The sequence below is a fragment of the Zootoca vivipara genome, chromosome 5, assembly GCF_965207765.1.
Source record: "Zootoca vivipara chromosome 5, rZooViv2.hap1.1, whole genome shotgun sequence".
NCBI lineage: Eukaryota > Metazoa > Chordata > Lepidosauria > Squamata > Lacertidae > Zootoca > Zootoca vivipara.
In genome coordinates this window covers 73,265,975-73,283,441 of record NC_142588.1, presented here as the reverse complement: position 1 = coordinate 73,283,441, position 17,467 = coordinate 73,265,975, and the positions used below count along the sequence as shown (strand labels likewise).

The 17,467-nt window shown below is 43.6% G+C and overlaps 1 protein-coding gene across 2 annotated transcripts in view; it reads left to right on the top strand.

Moving 5' to 3' along the window:
- CP (ceruloplasmin) overlaps window positions 1-16,807 on the top strand; it is a 28,961-nt gene extending 12,154 nt beyond the window's left edge. Inside the window, exons 8-19 of one of the 2 annotated variants that reach the window (XM_035132842.3) lie at window positions 686-826; window positions 962-1,173; window positions 2,756-2,906; window positions 5,019-5,231; window positions 6,499-6,706; window positions 8,425-8,564; window positions 9,420-9,548; window positions 10,286-10,392; window positions 11,374-11,593; window positions 11,888-12,027; window positions 13,323-13,486; window positions 16,556-16,807. In XM_035132842.3, the coding sequence (XP_034988733.3) occupies window positions 686-826; window positions 962-1,173; window positions 2,756-2,906; window positions 5,019-5,231; window positions 6,499-6,706; window positions 8,425-8,564; window positions 9,420-9,548; window positions 10,286-10,392; window positions 11,374-11,593; window positions 11,888-12,027; window positions 13,323-13,486; window positions 16,556-16,589 (1,859 nt within the window). In that variant the 3' untranslated portion in view covers window positions 16,590-16,807. Of the gene's footprint in view, window positions 1-685; window positions 827-961; window positions 1,174-2,755; window positions 2,907-5,018; window positions 5,232-6,498; window positions 6,707-8,424; window positions 8,565-9,419; window positions 9,549-10,285; window positions 10,393-11,373; window positions 11,594-11,887; window positions 12,028-13,322; window positions 13,487-13,985; window positions 14,299-16,555 lie in introns of those variants that run through there. The other variant, XM_035132841.3, reaches the window with a different exon arrangement.
- Window positions 16,808-17,467: the final 660 nt, after the last annotated feature.

The following is a 17,467-nucleotide window of genomic DNA, read 5'->3' as shown; positions in this document are numbered from 1 at the left end:
CCCTGAGGACAGTAGATCTATGTTCTCAGAGGGTGCTGCCAGGGGAACCACATTGACTGGCTGGGATACCCCATCCAATGACGTTGAGGCAGGCCATTCTCCTGACAACCCATTTGGTCTAGGTCACCACCTCCCGAACTATTGGACCTCTCCCTGGAGCCAGAGTCCTCCATCAGGTCCTGTTGATCACCAGCTCCTCCCATGGGTCAGATATCTGCAGTTCCTTGACCTCTTCCTTCCCGTCTGACCACTCCCACCAAGATGTTTCCATGGGGGTCATGACAGTAGCTTGCCAGCTAACACTTGGGACCCCTCCTAAGCCACATCTCCATACAGTGGTACCTCGGGTTAAGAACTTAGTTCATTCCGGAGGTCTGTTCTTAACCTAAAACTGTTCTTAATCTGAGGCACCACTTTAGCTAATGGGGCCTCCCGCTGCTGCTGTGCTGCCGCCACATGATTTTTGTTCTCATCCTGAAGCAAAGTTCTTAACCCGAGGTACTATTTCTGGGTTAGCGGGGTCTGTAACCTGAAGCGTCTGTAACCCGAGGTACCACTGTACAAGCTTTGTACCACACCTTATTCAAGTGCTTTTGCTGAGGAGGCAAGCGGGCTTGGACTGCAACCATGATTAAGGTATAATAGTTTTAATTTGTGTTGTTGGGTTTGTGTGATTTTTAACTAGGACCTGTCATGAGGGCAGAAGTTGGTGAGACCATCCAGGTGACGTTTCTAAACAGGGCAACGCACCCTTTCAGCATTCAGACGCATGGGCTGAGCTACAACAAGGACAATGAGGGTGCCTTCTACAACACCATCTCTGGAGGTGAATATTTATGTTAAGAGAATGATGTAAATCTTGCGTTGCATCCATTGGAGGAGGTAAACCAACTTTCTTCCCATGCTTCCCATGAGACAACCACTTAGGGGCATTTCTTTCTTGATTATGAACTTAATGTAGGACCTGCAAGCCCATCCTCGCATGTGAATCCTGGAGAGAAATTCACGTATGAGTGGGAGGTTCCTGAAACCGTGGGTCCTACTCTGGAAGACCCAGATTGCCTTTCTTGGATTTATTATTCAGCATCAGACTCAATCAAGGACACCAGCTCTGGCCTAGTGGGCCCATTCCTGGTGTGCAGGAAAGGATCGCTGCTTCCTTCAGGGAAACAGGTAATGCAGGAAGAATTGAAATCCTCCTCTTTGCATCACCATTCGCCAACCTTTTTGGCGCCAGCCGCACAATTGGGATTTTGAGAAACTATGGTGGGTGTTGGTCACAAAATGGCTGCTTCGGAGGCATAGCATAATGGCTGCCACATCTTAAAGACAAAATGGTGTGGGCGTACCTCTCCCCACCCAAACAGGCCCTCCACCAATGGGAGAAAGACACCTATATCAGCCACCACCACCCACTGCATAGCTGTCAAGTTCTCCCTTTTTTAAGGGAAATTCCCTTATGCTGAATAGGCTTCCTCGCGAAAAAAAGGGAAAACTTGACAGCTATGCCATCCACCCTCACAGATAGAAGTGCTTCTGTTCTGAACAGAGGAGCAGAAGAGAGGGTAGGCGTCAAATCCTGGCATCAAATGAGGTGTGGTCATTTTTAAGGGGATGCGTTCAATGTAGTAGAGACTGAGTCACTGAAAAAAGGAGGTGAGCAGGGATTTATTTATTTTTGAGAAGGTACTTACTGAGACTTTTATTGGGTGCCATACTGGGGGCACACTGGTGCCTGTGGGCACCACATTGACTCATTGCCTTTGCCCCACTGCTATCCTCCAGAAAACCTTTTTTTAGTGCTAAGTTGTAGCAAATATCAGGGGTGCCAACTTAAATAAAACATTGGAGGCTCCCAGATAAGCCCCCTCCCCAATAGATCACAAGATGTGACACATGCACACTATTTGAATGACAATGCCCATCAACTTAGGGGGGGTCAGCCTCCTCAAATATTTTATTGGGGGGGGGCAAAGGGACCTCAGCCCCTAGGAGTTGGCTCCTTTACATAGAAGACTCGATTGATGTTTGCTCCAGTTCAGCAGTAAACAGTGAGTTTTCCTCTGGGAAAGCGGCAAGCAGAAGTCTGGGTGAGCCCTGACTTTCTAATCTCCAGCAGCATAGGAAGTCAGTACGTTTCCGAGCACAATTCAAAGTGTTGGTGCTGACCTTTAAAGCCCTAAATGGCCTCGGTCCAGTATACCTGAAGGAGCATCTCCACCCCCATCGTTCTGCCTGGACACTGAGGTCCAGCACCGAGGGCCTTCTGGTGGTTCCCTTGTTGCGAGAAGCCAAGTTGCAGGGAACCAGGCAGAGGGCCTTCTCGGTAGTGGCGCCCGCCCTGTGGAACGCCCTCCCATCAGATGTCAAAGAGAAAAACAGCTACCAGATTTTTAGAAGCCATCTGAAGGCAGCCCTGTTTAGGGATGCTTTTAATGTTTAATCGATTATTTTATTTTATTTTTCTGTTGGAAGCCGCCCACAGTGCCTGGGGAAACCCAGCCAGATGGGCGGGGTATAAATAATAAATTATTATTATTATTATTATTATTTATTTATTTATTTATTTATTTATTTATTATTTTCTGGGTGATTTGAAAAAGAGCACCCCAGAACATGAAAAGCGTTTGTTTCATTACTTGGAAAAGGAGTTGGATGTTGTTTTACAAATAGCCAGCCCCAGCCAGTTTAACAGCGTTTTCCCACATGTGTTCCCCCCACCCACCCCCACTTTTACACTTGCTCTTTTCCACAGAAAAATGTAGACAAGGAGTTTTTCCTCCTCGCCACAGTATTCGATGAGAATCTGAGCTGGTATCTGGATGACAATATTGCGCTATCTGTAGGAAATCTTACACAGATTAATAAGGAGGATGAAGATTTCCAGGAATCCAACAAGATGCATTGTAAGTTTACCATTTTGTTTTGTTTATTGAAATGATTAAGGCAAATTCTTTACCCCATCGCCCCACCCAATCACCTCCCTAAACAAACACTCACTCGGAGAAGGTCTCTGGGGAAGGTCTCTCACCCTGGCACAGATGGGCAGGGGCGGCCTGTCCCATTTTGCCGCCTGAGGCAGAATGGTAAAGTGCCGCCTTCCCCAGCTGCTGCCACTGCCCACCTCACTAACTGGGGTTGTACAGCTTCCAGGTTCTGGCAGGTTCCCCCTTCCCTCCATGAGATGTGGTGATGGCTTCTAGGTTCTGGCAAGATTCCACCAGAACCCAGAAACCAATGCTGCAGCCTCTTCTCCTTGCTTCTCCAGCAGTGGTGGATGTGGCTGTTCCCCACTGAGGTTCTGCCACCCAAGGCAGCTGCTTTTGTCTGCTTCATGGGCGGACCAGCCCTTCATCTGGAGATCACCCCGTGGAACGTAAGCCATTGGAACTTACATAGGTGCGAGTCCCCAAATTGGGCACTTTGGGAGCATGGCAGAGGTAGAACAAGGAGAGACCTACACCTATTCCAAACCTCCTTGCGCTCAGCCACATGAGCCAGCCACCGGGAACTTAGCCAGCAAAAAGTGTGGTGTTAGTCAAATTCCTCCTGAAAGGAACAAAATAAAAAAATTCCTTCCAGCAGCACCTTAGAGACCAACTAAGTTTGTCATAGGTATGAGCTTTCGTGTGCATGCACACTTCTTCAGATACACTGAAGCAGAAGTCTGCACAGACGCTTATATATAGTCAGATGGTGTGGGGGGGAGGTATTACTCAGAAGGGTGGAGTGAGTGGGTGATTGACAGACTGATAGCTGTTGATGACCGTTAACAACTGCAAATGGTCTACAGGAAAAAGCAAGGGGTGAGAATTCCTTCCAGCTTTATCATGTATAATGAGATAAGTATCCAGTGTCTTTATTCAATCCAGGTCTCTCCATGGTTTAAGCTTGGTAATAAGTTGCAGTTCAGCAACTTCTCTTTCCAGTCTATTTCTGAAATTCTTTTCACCCTTCTGAGTAATACCTCCCCCCCCCCACCATCTGACTATATATAAGCGTCTGTGGGGACTTCTGCTTCAGTGTATCTGAAGAAGTGTGCATGCACACAAAAGTTCATACCTATGACAAACTTAGTTGGTCTCTAAGGTGCTGCTGGAAGGAATTTTTTTTATTTTGTTTCGACTACGTCAGACCTGTAACTAGAACCTCCTGAAAGGAGTTTAGTTAGAATTTCTGTAGTCAGAATTGCTCTGTATTTCTCAGCAAGTAATGGGGAATGGGATTGCAGTCTAACATTCTCTCATTCCTTGGGCAATAGGAGAAACAGTTTCAGAGACTTGGGTGCTTTCAATCAAGAAGCCACTGTTCCATGAAATAATTATTCATGCAGCGCATAAACTATGGCACTCACTTCCATAGGAAGCAGTGATGGTCACCAACTTGGATGGCTTTAACAGAGGATTAGGCAAATTCACAGAGGAGAGAGCTATCGGTGGCTACTAACCATGATGGCTGCAGTCAGAGGAAGCAACGTTTCTGAATACTAGTTGTTGGAAACTGCAGGAAGGAAGAATGCTATTGTGGTCGGATCCTGCTTATGGGTTTCCTGTGGCCACTGTGGAACATGATGCTGAACCAGATGGGCAATTGACCTGATCCAACTGGCTTTTCTTATGTTGTTCGATTCATTAATTTCAGTGAGTCTGAGTAGGACTTAGCTGAATACAACCCCAAGATTCTACGATTCACTCCTGTCTGACTTACGTTGGAGCAGAATCCAGATAAGACAGCAAATATGTGCATAGATGCATGTTTAGTTAGATGTAAGCCCTATCAGCAGAGTGAGATTTAAGTCTGAATAAAGGTACATAGGATTGGACTACATTATCAGATACCGTATTTCAAATAGATGGAAGATGGTGGCTTGTTTGTTTGGTTGGTTGGATTGTCTAATTTGCAAAAACTGTAAGCACATAATATGCATCTTTCCCAATTGATATTGAACTATATTGTGTTAGTTGTGGGATTTTGACGTGGAATGTGTTTAAGCATCAATTTGCACTCTTATTTTGCAGCCTTAAATGGATACATGTATGGAAGCCAGAAAGGCCTTGAGATGTGTAGTGGAGACACCGTTTCGTGGCATTTGATTGGCTTGGGTTCAGAGGTTGACATTCATGGAATACATTTTTCAGGAAATACCTTTTTGACTAAAGGCACAAGAAAGGGCACGGCTAATCTCTTTCCACACAGCTCTCTCACAACTCTTATGAAGCTTGACTCAGAAGGTGAATGACGACAATTGTTCTTACTAATTTTAAATGCTTGCCTAGACATCCCAGCCATACATTTGGTTATATAAACTTCTCAGTTTGCAGTCTCTGGCCCAGCAAATTATTTCTAAAAGGGGGAAACCGAGTCACAATCTCTCCTTAGTCCTGTACTTAGTTTGAAGAAAACTGAATTATGGAACTCTTATCCCAAGGAAAGTTCTGTGGCAGAGTTGAGCAATTTCCAAAGCGGGGTTAGATAATCAATGGAAAATTATACCAGTAACTGCTACCGGTAGCTGATTATGCAAAACTCTGCCTCCATCCGACCCGGTTTTGTGGTTGGCTCTGCCCCTGGCACCACCATTTTGTGACTGGTGGGCCTTGGTAATTTTCAGCTTTCTCAAGTGGGCCGCATTTGTAAAAAGCTTGGAAAACCCTTTTCTAGCTCAAGTCTAGGAAGTGGTCTAGTGTTGCACTCCTGTTGGAAATGCTAAGAATTAGTGGAGCATGTTTGGAGTTGGTTTTTCTCTCTTGTATCCTTCTCTTGAGAACCTTCAATTGTGTAATGAGTAAATAGTATTCTGGTCCTTCTCTTTTCTGTTGAGTGTGAGTAGGCAAACTAAGGCCCGGGGGCCAGATCCAGCCCAATCGCCTTCTCAATCTGTCCCGCAGACGGTCTGGGAATCGGCGTGTTTTTACATGAGTGGAATGTGTCCTTTTATTTAAAATGCATCTCTGGGTTATTTGTGGGGCATAGGAATTCGTTCATTTTTTTAAAAAAAAATTCAAAATATAGTCCAGCCCCCCCACAAGGTCTGAGGGACAGTGGACTGGCCCCCTGCTGGAAAAGTTTGCTGACCCCTGGTGTGACCCTTTGCTTGGGTCAAAAAGATAGCTGGTTTATTTATTTAAAAAATTATACTTGTCTCTGAATCCTCAACGTGTTACAGTGAAAAATATTCCACTTGACCTGCTTCTTCATCTTGATCAACTTATATATTACACAAAGCTGATACCATAATAAGTGTTTTAGTCTTTAACACTCCACAATGCACTTTGTTATTTTTGCTGCAAGAGGCTATAGTTTGCTAAGGGTGTTAGGGACTGTAGCTCTGAAGGGTTTCCAGGATCCTTCGCTTTTTCAAATGCTTGATGCGTTCATAGCCCAACGAGGCTCCTCTATTATTTTAGTTCCTGTAACGCAGGCCAGGCCACCACATTTCCTAGGAGTGTTTGGTTTGGTTTGGTTTCATTTGTTTGCTTCCTCTCTTTGTTTCTCCAGGGGTATTTGAAGTGGCCTGCATGACTACAGATCATTACACAGGGGGTATGAGACAAAACTACGAAGTGAGGAAGTGTGCTTCGTCACCAGAGGATAATGAGGTATATACCCATGAAAAGACCTATTACATTGCAGCAGTAGAAATAGAATGGGACTATTCCCCCAACAGGACCTGGGAGCAGGAGAGGAATCACTTCCATAATGAAAGGTAAGGCCAGAGCAAACAATGAATTCTTAGAAAAGCATATCTGAGATCGCTCACTTTTCCTTTCCATCCTTTTGTGGCAGACATGGATCCCAAGTGTTTGGACTAGGCCTGGTGAGACCCAAGTCGAAATCCTCACCAGCCTAGTCACCAGCTGTTAGCCTAACCTACCTCACAAATTTGTTGTGAGAAACAAAATAAAAAAATTCCTTCCAGCAGCACCTTAGAGACCAACTAAGTTTGTCATTGGTATGAGCTTTCATGTGCATGCACACTTCTTCAGATACACTGAAACAGAAGTCCCCAGTTGTTGTGAGAAGTAAAGGTGCAAGGATGAGGCGGGGGACCACATAGCTATCCTTAAGCTCTTTGGAGGAATGGTGGGTAAAATAAAAACAACACTTCTCTCCGATATTTAAATGTAAAATGTAATGAATGCATGGCAAACAATAATTAGGAAATGCTGTTTACCTTCCCGCCACAGCGGTACCTATTTATCTACTCGCATTGGTGATGCTACCATGAAATACGCATTTCTTGCAGCAGATTTCATAGGGAGCATTTTTTCCCCTGCTTCCAGGTTCCCTGTGTGGGATTATTTCATGAATGCACAAGGGATGAGTTTCTTTTTGATGTAGAATGCAAAAAATATTTAGGACTGGCACAACGCATCTCTATATCATCTCTGAGGACAGACAAACCCTTTGATTAACGCAAAGCCACATTCGCAGAGTATAGTAATGGGCACTGTTGACTCAAGACCTAGGGTCTTACAATACCAAAGCACTTAAGATGCAACAGGATTTTAAGTTTACTTTTATTCCTCTATTTAAGTTTCCACCCACTGTTTTGCTGATAAGGTCTGCCATTCTGTAAAGCAGCCTTCTCCACTTGGATACAACTCAGATACATGACCAGTGGTCAGAAATGGTTGGAGTTGAAAGATCTGCTAAATATGGCAAGGCAGGCAATGACTCATGCAACGCAACCCTTGCTTTTAAGCACAGGGCTGCAGGCACTTATCTCTACCAGTCTCTGGTTAAACTCTCATCACAGGCAGGTGGATTATGGCTCCAGAATAGCTATGGACTTTTCCGACATGATTTACTGAGATAGTGTGGCTGCAATTTAACAGGTCAGGTAGGCCTGCTGGAGGCCAAGATCGGGACCTCTCAGGTAGACAGGTCCTTTGGAAAGTCAGACGTGGAACACCTCTTCCCTGTGTTTGCTCCCTCCTGAGCTTCAGTCTTGTTTGCAGGCATAGTGGAAAGTTGTCCCGGCCCACTTTCCAGCAGTGGATGGGGCCAGCCCCCAAAGTAGATGGGGCAAGACACCTCACACACAGTCACACTTTGCCCCCCTTTCCTAACCATAACATGGAGATGTCAACCAGCCAGAAGCAGAATGGCGTCTCATTAGTTCCTTCCTTTAACTCAAGGGTGGGGAATCTTAGGCCCAGGGACCAAAGGTGCCTCTCGAAGCCTATCTAGTCCTCAGGAATTTGCACTCTCCTTTAGTGTTTTTGCCTGACTGAAATTCGTCCTTGAACTCTGATAATGCCTTTTGCCTACCTGGTTGGAGGATGGAGAGTGGTTTATGTGTTTGTGTAAAACACAATTTCACATTTGCAATTAAATGATACCTGGAGCTTTTGACCGGTGCTTCTTAACATTATTGGTACTTATATTCAAATGAATTCTTCACTTTTTCCCCCCCTTCAGCCCAGGGAATCCATTCTTAAATAAAAATGATAAGTTCATTGGGTCGAAATACAAGAAGGTTGTTTATCGAGAATATACTGACAAATCATTCAGCACCGCCAAAGAAAGGACGGAAGAAAAAGAGCACCTGGGAATTCTAGGTATTGGCTTGATGTCTTAGAATTTTGAAGTGTCAGGCATAGCTCTAGTGGCTTTAGCCCAAACGTAGCAGAGTTTTCCTGCACAGCGCAGAAGCTAGTTGAGGTGGAAATGACTAGTCAGCTAGACGCAGAATAACTATTTACAGGATTTATTAAAAGAAAATAAAACCAGCAGAGTTTCTGCATACAAAGCAAAGAAAAAAAATCCCCCCCTCTCTCTCCAACCATAAGCAGCACTCCCACTCCTAACACCCACAAGAAACAACTGTGCTAGCATTCCTAGATAACAGAGTTCAGTGCTGGTCATTAACCAATCAGAGAGTAGTTTCCAGGCCAGGCAGACCTTGGCTTTCTGCCAAGAGTAAATTGACACTGCCTTGAGTTAATTGTGTGAAGCAAGAATCTAAGTTTCCCATGAGAACCAATTAACAGAAAATGAACTGAATTGCAAGAACAGCTATTGAACGTTATATTGGCATGAACTGAATTTTGCCGTGTGAGTCTCAAGTAAGGATGAAAGGAGGCAGCAGCTTCTGTACGTCACAATCAGCACTTTTTTGGGGATGTGCTGCATCTGCAGGGCCACAGGTTCTTCCTCACTGCATTCAACTGTGGTTTACCATTATGCTTGAACCAGATCAATGACTTGTAGATAAAGTTTAAGACTTAACACTGGATTTAATCCAGAAAAAAATTAAACCCACTTATAAGAGCCCTAGCAATTTAATTTGAGCCTTAAGCGTCTGTAGGTTTCCTTTGCACTGATCGGTCTTTGCAGTTTTGTTTCCCAAAGCACTTTGGAATTTCCTTCAATGCTGTGTCTTAGAGAACATATTTGTTTCTAATCTCTCCAAGGTCCACTACTTGTTGCAAATGTTGGGGATAAAATCACAATTATTTTTAAAAACATGGCCTCCAGACCTTATTCTATTATTGCACAAGGAGTGAAAACTGACTTTGCAGATCCAGGTGAAACCAGTCCAGGTAATAGTCTCATTTGTTATTTCTCTCACTTTTTAAAATCTTGTTTTCCTTGCTTCAAGGTCTGTAGAATAGGAATAATAATAATAACAACAATAGGACAAAAGAAGCAGAAAATGTGGCGCTGGTGAAAACTCACATGGACTTAATTCCTCCTGTTCAACTTTTTGCATAAATGTTTGGAAGATGATATGATTTAGCGTTGGTGAATCTGAAGGGGAAGGGCATGCAACCAACAAGAATGCCTATCTTGTGTCTCATCATAGGACACAATCCTAACCCTAGGCCAACAGTGCAGAGAGTGCTGTGTCCACAGCCCAACTGCTCACAACAGCCGGGGCAGAAGGTGGAGAGCAGGGAAAAAAATATCCCTGTGCTAGACCAGTTTTCAGGCTACTGCAGAACACAGGCCTAGAGAAGGAACATTCTTGTTACATGGTGGGTTACAGAGTCAGCACAGGATCCAGTCCTGCCCATGAAATGCTGCTTTTCGGGGCTTTCTGCCCCTCACCCGCCAGTAGGGATGTCATCAGTAGTAGCTTCCACCCACTTGCGATTTGGATGGGCGCATTGGGGTGCTCCTCACTGTCAGGGCTTCCCTGCCAATGTGGGCAGAGGGGCAGCTTCATTTGATGCCAATGAATTTTAGTGTTTTGAGAGAGTGAGAAAAAAAGTTTCCTCTATCCCCTTTCTCCATGCTATGCATGATTTTATCTATTTTAAATACCTGTTTCATGCAGGTGCAGTAAGAGAGTATGTATGGAAAATACCAAAGAGATCTGGTCCTGGGGAAGGGGATTCCGACTGTATCCCTTGGGCATATTACTCAACTGTGGATAAAATTAAGGTATGTTTTTAATGGCTGTTACCAAATCCGTTCCCTTTCCTGGGCACAGAACGCTTCTTCACCAGCCCCCCTACATTGGCTTCATTCCTTACTAAACGCCGAGTCAAATGACTTTGTTGAAATCTTGATGGAGACAATGGGATTGGCCTCATGTAATCTGGTGTTTCTGGAAGCAGAGCTTTTAAGGGCGGGGGGAGGAAAATGTAGAGGTAGAATCCGTTTTCAAAGTACTTTGTTTGGAAGTGGCAAGCCAACTTTCATCTGTAATGGATGTGTATAGAAGGGGTTGGATCCAGACTAGGTTAGTCACACTTTGGTCCCATTTAAATCCACCTGAAAATTTAGTCATGGTTTAAATCTCATTGATTTCAATGGGACCTAAATGTGACTAACTTAAAACTGGATCTAACCCTTTAAATATGTAGCTACATAGGTAGGCCTGAAAAATATGGTGGTGGAGCTACCATTTCCGAAGCCTCGCCAGGTTCGCACCAACCAGAGTTAGAAGGTTGTGGGGCAAATTCCCCCATCCTCTTACGTGCTTGGTTTCCAAATTTTATTTTTTCTGTCATTGGTTTCAACGGGAGGGGAAATAACTATGGCAGCTCCAGGACTGGATTTTTTTTTTTTGCCCTTATCTGGGAAACGGGACAGCTTTGGATCGAAGGTCTCCCTCAATCTGTCCCTGCCACACCTGATTTTCCCATGTCTTACTGCCAATGCAGCACCAATGACTAAGGAGTGATGGCAGCAAGGCTTTCTACTGCTGCAAGTAGGAGGCCTCTAGAAGGAGACTTCTAGAGGTCTCCATCTGTGAAGGATATCTGCAGGATCCAGCAGCCCTTCGGCCAACCTTCCAGAAGCTTAGACTTATCCGAAGCACTTAATATGGGCCAATATTTTGCTAGATGCTATTTCCCCATCCCCATTATTTTAGTAATGGCAATAGGTAATTATATACTTTTTTTTTTTTGCTTTCAGGACCTCTACAGTGGATTAATCGGGACACTGTTAGTCTGTCGCAGGGAGCATGTACCCTTACTTTCCACATCTGCACAGCCTATGCGATTTAATGTTCTTTTTTTGGTGTTTGATGAAAACATGTCTTGGTACTTGGATGACAATATCAACGCTTACTCTGTCAACCCAGAAGGCGTGAACAAAGAAGATGAGGAGTTTATTGAAAGCAATAAAATGCATGGTACGTTTCTAAGGCGATGGCACATTTCCAACACCCACAATTGCCAGTCATTAATCAGAGATTCTGTGTTCATTGCATTTGCCACATACATGCCAAACTTTATGGCATTGGGTTGTATTGCAGCTCTTGGGTCCTTTTCTCTTTTGGAAGCTGGGCTCCAGACATCCTGCTTGCTGTGTTTCCTTCACAGTTGGCCTCCTGTAATTCAGTAGGCAGAACCCTACCATTGGCTACTGAAATTCACATGTTCCATCGAAGAGTTTTTGCCTTCATGATAAACTTCTCTTTCCTTAGCCATTAATGGAAAGCTGTTTGGAAACTTGCATGGCCTTACAATGCACGTTGGAGATAAAGTCAGCTGGTACTTAATGGGGATGGGGAACGAAGTGGATATGCACACAGCACATTTCCACGGCCACAGCTTCGACTATAAGGTAAGATGATTGGTTCCTGCCTTTAATTTTAAAACCTAGTGTTGGAGGAAAGATGATGTGTTTTTTTGGAGAATGCTCTTAGTCAACTGAATATAGTACAAACCTGCTTTATGCTCAATTGTCCCAGTGTTTTCTATGCTGACCGGCACAGCTCTCAGCTGACAATACTGCTTGCCATCTTCTACCTGATGTAATGTGATTGGTGGCAAACAACAAGGGTGCATTGGTGGTTTGTTTGGGAATAGGGTAAGAGTGGGTTTGGACAGATCCACAGCAGGCGTTTAAAGCACATGACTTCCCCCAAAGAATTCTGGAAACTGTACTTCATTAAGAATGCTTGAAAGTGAAGCTCTGCGAGGAGAAAACTATAGTTTTCAGAATTTTGTGTGTGGGAAGTTTTAAATGTGCACTTTGTGATTACAATAAGTTACTTTAACATCCTATCTGTCTCCAAGCTAGCAGGTCTGGAAAGAATTACAGACCAGCAATTTCTATCCTAATTCAACGGAAAAGCAACTTTTAAAGAAAGGAATGATAAGAAAGAGCTACAGTCCCAAACTCCACTGCCCAGTGTCCTAACAGCTACCCCAATGCCACAACCCACACTGTTTTTTCAGATTTTGGTTTTAACTGGTGGTAGTAGCAGGACCAGATTTGGCCAAGTTGTTATTTCTAATACATAAAATGAGGGACAGGCAAATCTGTTGTGTTTTGTTTCTCTCTGTTTCCATTGTTAAGTTTAGTTCTTCTTAGACATCAATATGTTGAAATGGCTTGGGTAACCCAGTCAGATGGTTGGGGTATAAATAGTAAAATTATAATAATAATTAAGGTCCTCATGACAATTTGCATTTAGTGTAAATTACTCCTTTTTGTATGCAATGTTGCCCAATATATACAATTTTACAAAGCAATTCCCCATAATATAATGCATTTTTGCTTGTTATTTCCACCAATATATGCATTTTAATGCACACTTTACCCTAATACGGTATGCACATATTTGCACACATTACTTGGGTAAAGAACTGCATTGCATAATTCAGAGAAGTGCAAATTTCAACGAGTTATAAACTGAAACAAATTTCTCCCTCATGCAATAAAGGAGAAGTAGGCATAGAAGTTGCCTGCATCTTTGTTCCAATTCTATAAGTTTCCAGTACAAAGACGTTCAAAGTTCTGCCACAATATTCTTAGCACATTTTGTTTTATGTCTTCCAATTAATTACTTCAAAGACACTGCAAAAATGTTTACTGATGTAAGGTGGTTGGTTTTTTTGTGGTTGCCCTAAAAGAACACCAGAACCTACCGGGCCGATGTCTTTGATCTGTTTCCTGGGACTTTTCAAACTGTTGAAATGTTGCCCAAGTATCCTGGGACTTGGTTATTGCACTGTCATGTGACCGACCACATCCATGCTGGCATGGAGACCACCTACACTGTGCTCCCAGAACAAAGGTAAGCAGTCACCCATTGTGTTGGAGAAAATAGGTTGCCCTTGCCAGGCCTGCCACGAAGTTGGGAGATTTAAGAAACGGGAAGGAGGCTGGAAGGGTGTTTCAACGAGCTGTGCAAAATAGAATTTGGGAAGGGGCTTCTGAAGACCTCAGGGCAAAACAGAGGTTCACCTGACATCATTGTAAAACGTAGCCTGTGAAGGGTGGGGAAATGAAACTGTCAGCCTAGAAAGATTCCACATCCCTGAGCTACAGCAGTCTTGTGCTGCTCCCCACATCAGAAGAGCTAACTGATGTTATCTGCTGCACAATTGAGGCTGACTCAGTGGCAGCTGGGCCCATTGGCTAAGTGAGGCAGGATAGATCATGATAGATGGAGACAAGGAGAACAACAGACTAATGATATCAACCTACAGCTGAAGAAGCTTAAGATCTGCTCCCCGCCCCCCATTAACAGTGATCACATATACCCAACTGTTGCATTCTTCCTCTCTTTTCAGAAATAAATCCAGCAGCAAGGATCCCACCCTCTACCTCACCTCCATGATTCTGTTGCTTTGTCTAGCATTTCTATGACTCCACCAAATGCTGCTGCTTCCATCTGCCACTCAAGTTCCTACCCCTGAACTTTTAACATCCCCTGAGCCTATTTTTCCATTGCTTATTTCCACACCAGGAAGGGATTCACCTGCTAATCTCTTCCATTGTGCTACGTTTATAGAGGCTAGATATAAAACTGTGGTAGGGGGAAACTGCCAGCAACAACAGTTAAGCAACTGCACACGCTAAATAAAACACAGCCAATCTACTCAAGACTGTTTCAGTTCTTCTTTCTATGAATAGTGTGTGTTGCCAGCCTTAGGAGGGTGGGGGTGGGACAAAATCCAAGCCATATTCACTTTGTCATTTTGAATCTCACTTCTGTTGATGTGTACATCTCACTCACCCAGTTGTTGTTAGACAGCATGCATTCCCCCCCCCCCAAAAGAAAAGTGAAGCTATAATTGCTGCCGGTTTAAAGTAGCTTGCATCCAGGCAAGTATAGAATAGTTTAATAGGGAAGCTTTTAATATTTGATGAATTATTGCATTTTAATATTTAGCTGGAAGCCGCCCAAAGTGGCTGGGGAAACCCAACCAGATGGGCGAGGTATAAATAATAAAATTATTATCATCATCATCATCATCATCATTAACAGCACCCACCTTTTGAGAGATTTGCAAATGCCTTAATATTGTAAAAGCACAGTATATAGATGCACACACACATTCAACACCACACCTGTTTTCCCAAATGCTTACAATAGAGCCAGTTCTCTGTTAATAAATTCCTAAATGCACCACTGCACACCCATTGGCTTAACTATGCTTATAAACGCATGCTGCCCAATGCATGCTCCCTCCCTATGCAGCTCTAATCGGGCCACAAAGCAGCAAGTCCTCAAGCATATGCCAACACATTGTAACATGTACTTTGTGCAACCGTCTGATATGTTTGTTGCAAACTTGGAAAACTAATATATTCAAATATTTCAAATTTCATAATATATACCAGTATTAGGTTCTATAGCTCCAGCTAAAGCTCAGTATAGAACAGGCATCCCCAAACTTCGGCCCTCCAGATGTTTTGGACTACAATTCCCATCTTCCCCGACCATTGGTCCTGTTAGCTAGGGATCATGGGAGTTGTAGGCCAAAACATCTGGATGGCCGCAGTTTGGGGATACCTGGTATAGAACAAATGTGTTTAAGCAGGTGTCCTGCAGGGGTTTCTAAAATGGTAGCGGTGTCCCCCTTTTTCAGAGCTATAGAGTTTTTGCAGTACACTGCTGGTGGCATTAAATATCTTGGGGAGCTCTGTTTTGCACTAGGTTTGAAGTGTGCATTTCTAGGACTGTTGAATACTGAAAGCAGGGGACTGGGAGAGAAAATAGGTTTTTTTTCTCTGCACACCTATAGCATTTCTGTTCTGCAGATCAAAGGAAGAAAGTGGGTTAGTTGGAAAGAATTATGTAGTTATCAGGGATTGTTCTACAGCAGTTGAGGGACACCGGCCCTGTGGATTTGTATTCCTGTCCTTCCCAGTGGGTAAAGTTACGAGATTTGTCACAGCTAAGGGTGACACAATTAGTTTGACACACATGAGCTTCCGTCTCACACATACTTTGCCAGCACTGGCTTCTGCTGTTTCTGGACATTGGATAGCATGGGTACAGTAACCCATGTGTTGGTAACCTCAGGCTTGGACTACTGCAATGTGCTTTCCATGGGGCTGCCCTTAAGGATGGTTCCACTACAGCCGAATGCAGTGTCTCACTACCACGAACCTATGAAAGAACTGTGCAGGCTGCCGATATGCTGCGGAGTCAACTTTAAGCTTCTTTTCTTGCCTTGAAGCCGTAAACAAGTTGGGATCTGGATCTCTCAAGGAATGCTTTCTCCCATATAGCCCTGCCCATATATTATTTGAATGAGGCCCATCTGGCTGGGGGCAGGGCCTTTTTAATCATGGCACCATGAAAGGGACACCAGCAGCCTCATACTTGATACTGCTCAGGAACTCTAATAAAAAAAAATCAGTGCAGATTACTGTTCTGAAAGGTTCAGTCCATCATCTTGATTAAAAATGGCATCCAATTGTATCCAGACAGGCAAAAAACCTGTCCCTAGAACCATAATGCAAAATTTGGTTGTATCTTCAGAGATGTTTAAATCATACTGAGCCAATAAACAACTTTTAAAATTCTATAATAGATATTAAAATATGCATTTATTCAAACCAAGCATGAATACATAATCCCATTTGGATTTTTTTTTTAAAAAAATCATTTTTATTAAATTTTTCACTTGAGCAATCCAATCCAAACACATTAAATTTATGCTCAGAGATAGTAATGTCTCTGAATACCAGCTGCTGGTAGCCATAGCAGGGGAGACTCTTGTGCCTGGATCCTGCTTACAGGTATTACATAGGCATCTGATTGGTCACTGTGAGAACACAATGTTGGACTAGGTTGGCCATTAGCCTGACCCAACAGGGCTATTCTTACATTCTTTTTATCATTTTACAGGGTTGACAGAGGGCAAGTGAAGGTGGTGCCATGAGCTACATTTCTCTCATATCTGAAAAGCCTTTTGGGGAAAAAACCCCCCGATCTTCAATGACACGATGGCCTGTTCAACATCAGTTTCCAAGTGGCTTTTTAAAATCCCTGCTGAACACAATAGAACTTTCAAACAAAAAGGACTACTCGTTTCAGAGATGTTCCACTAAAGAAATTATTGTCATTGCCCTCTGTAAAAATAAACCATATGTGAAAGTTCATGGCACTTCGAGCATATCTATTATATATATTTGGAAACTTGTTCATTAAATGTCTGCTTTCTGACACGACGAGAGAGATTGCAGCCAAGTTTGGCATGGCAATTCCAAAGATGCAGGAACCAGTTTTTATCTTTTGTTTGGGAACCGGATGCCGATTTGAATCAAGATGGCGGACCAAAGTGTTCCAAACTACACTGTTTTCGAAACTTCTGAAGATACTGTCACCCAGTTTGGGGATGAGGAGTAGATTTTGATTCAAACATGAGCTGTTTGATCCAAACCACGCATCCCCAAACTGCGGCCCTCCAGATGTTTTGGCCTACAATTCCCATGATCCCTAGCTAATAGGACCAGGGGTTGGGGAAGATGGGAATTGCAGTCCAAAACATCTTGAGGGCCGAAGTTTGGGGATGCCTGATCCAAACTGAGGACTGAACCCTTCACTCACCACTGTTACCCGACTGCAAACCCCAGCAGGATAGAAAAGGGGGTGGCCGAAACCACAGAGATCTCAAGACGGGGAAACCTAATGCTGGAAATGGTTGGGTGGAAAGAACAACTGGCTACTGCCTCCTTGCTGGCACAGCCCTGGGAGCCAGTCTCATCTTTTGTTATGGCCCCAAGGGTGATGGTAACAGTTGATGCAGGAATCAGTTTC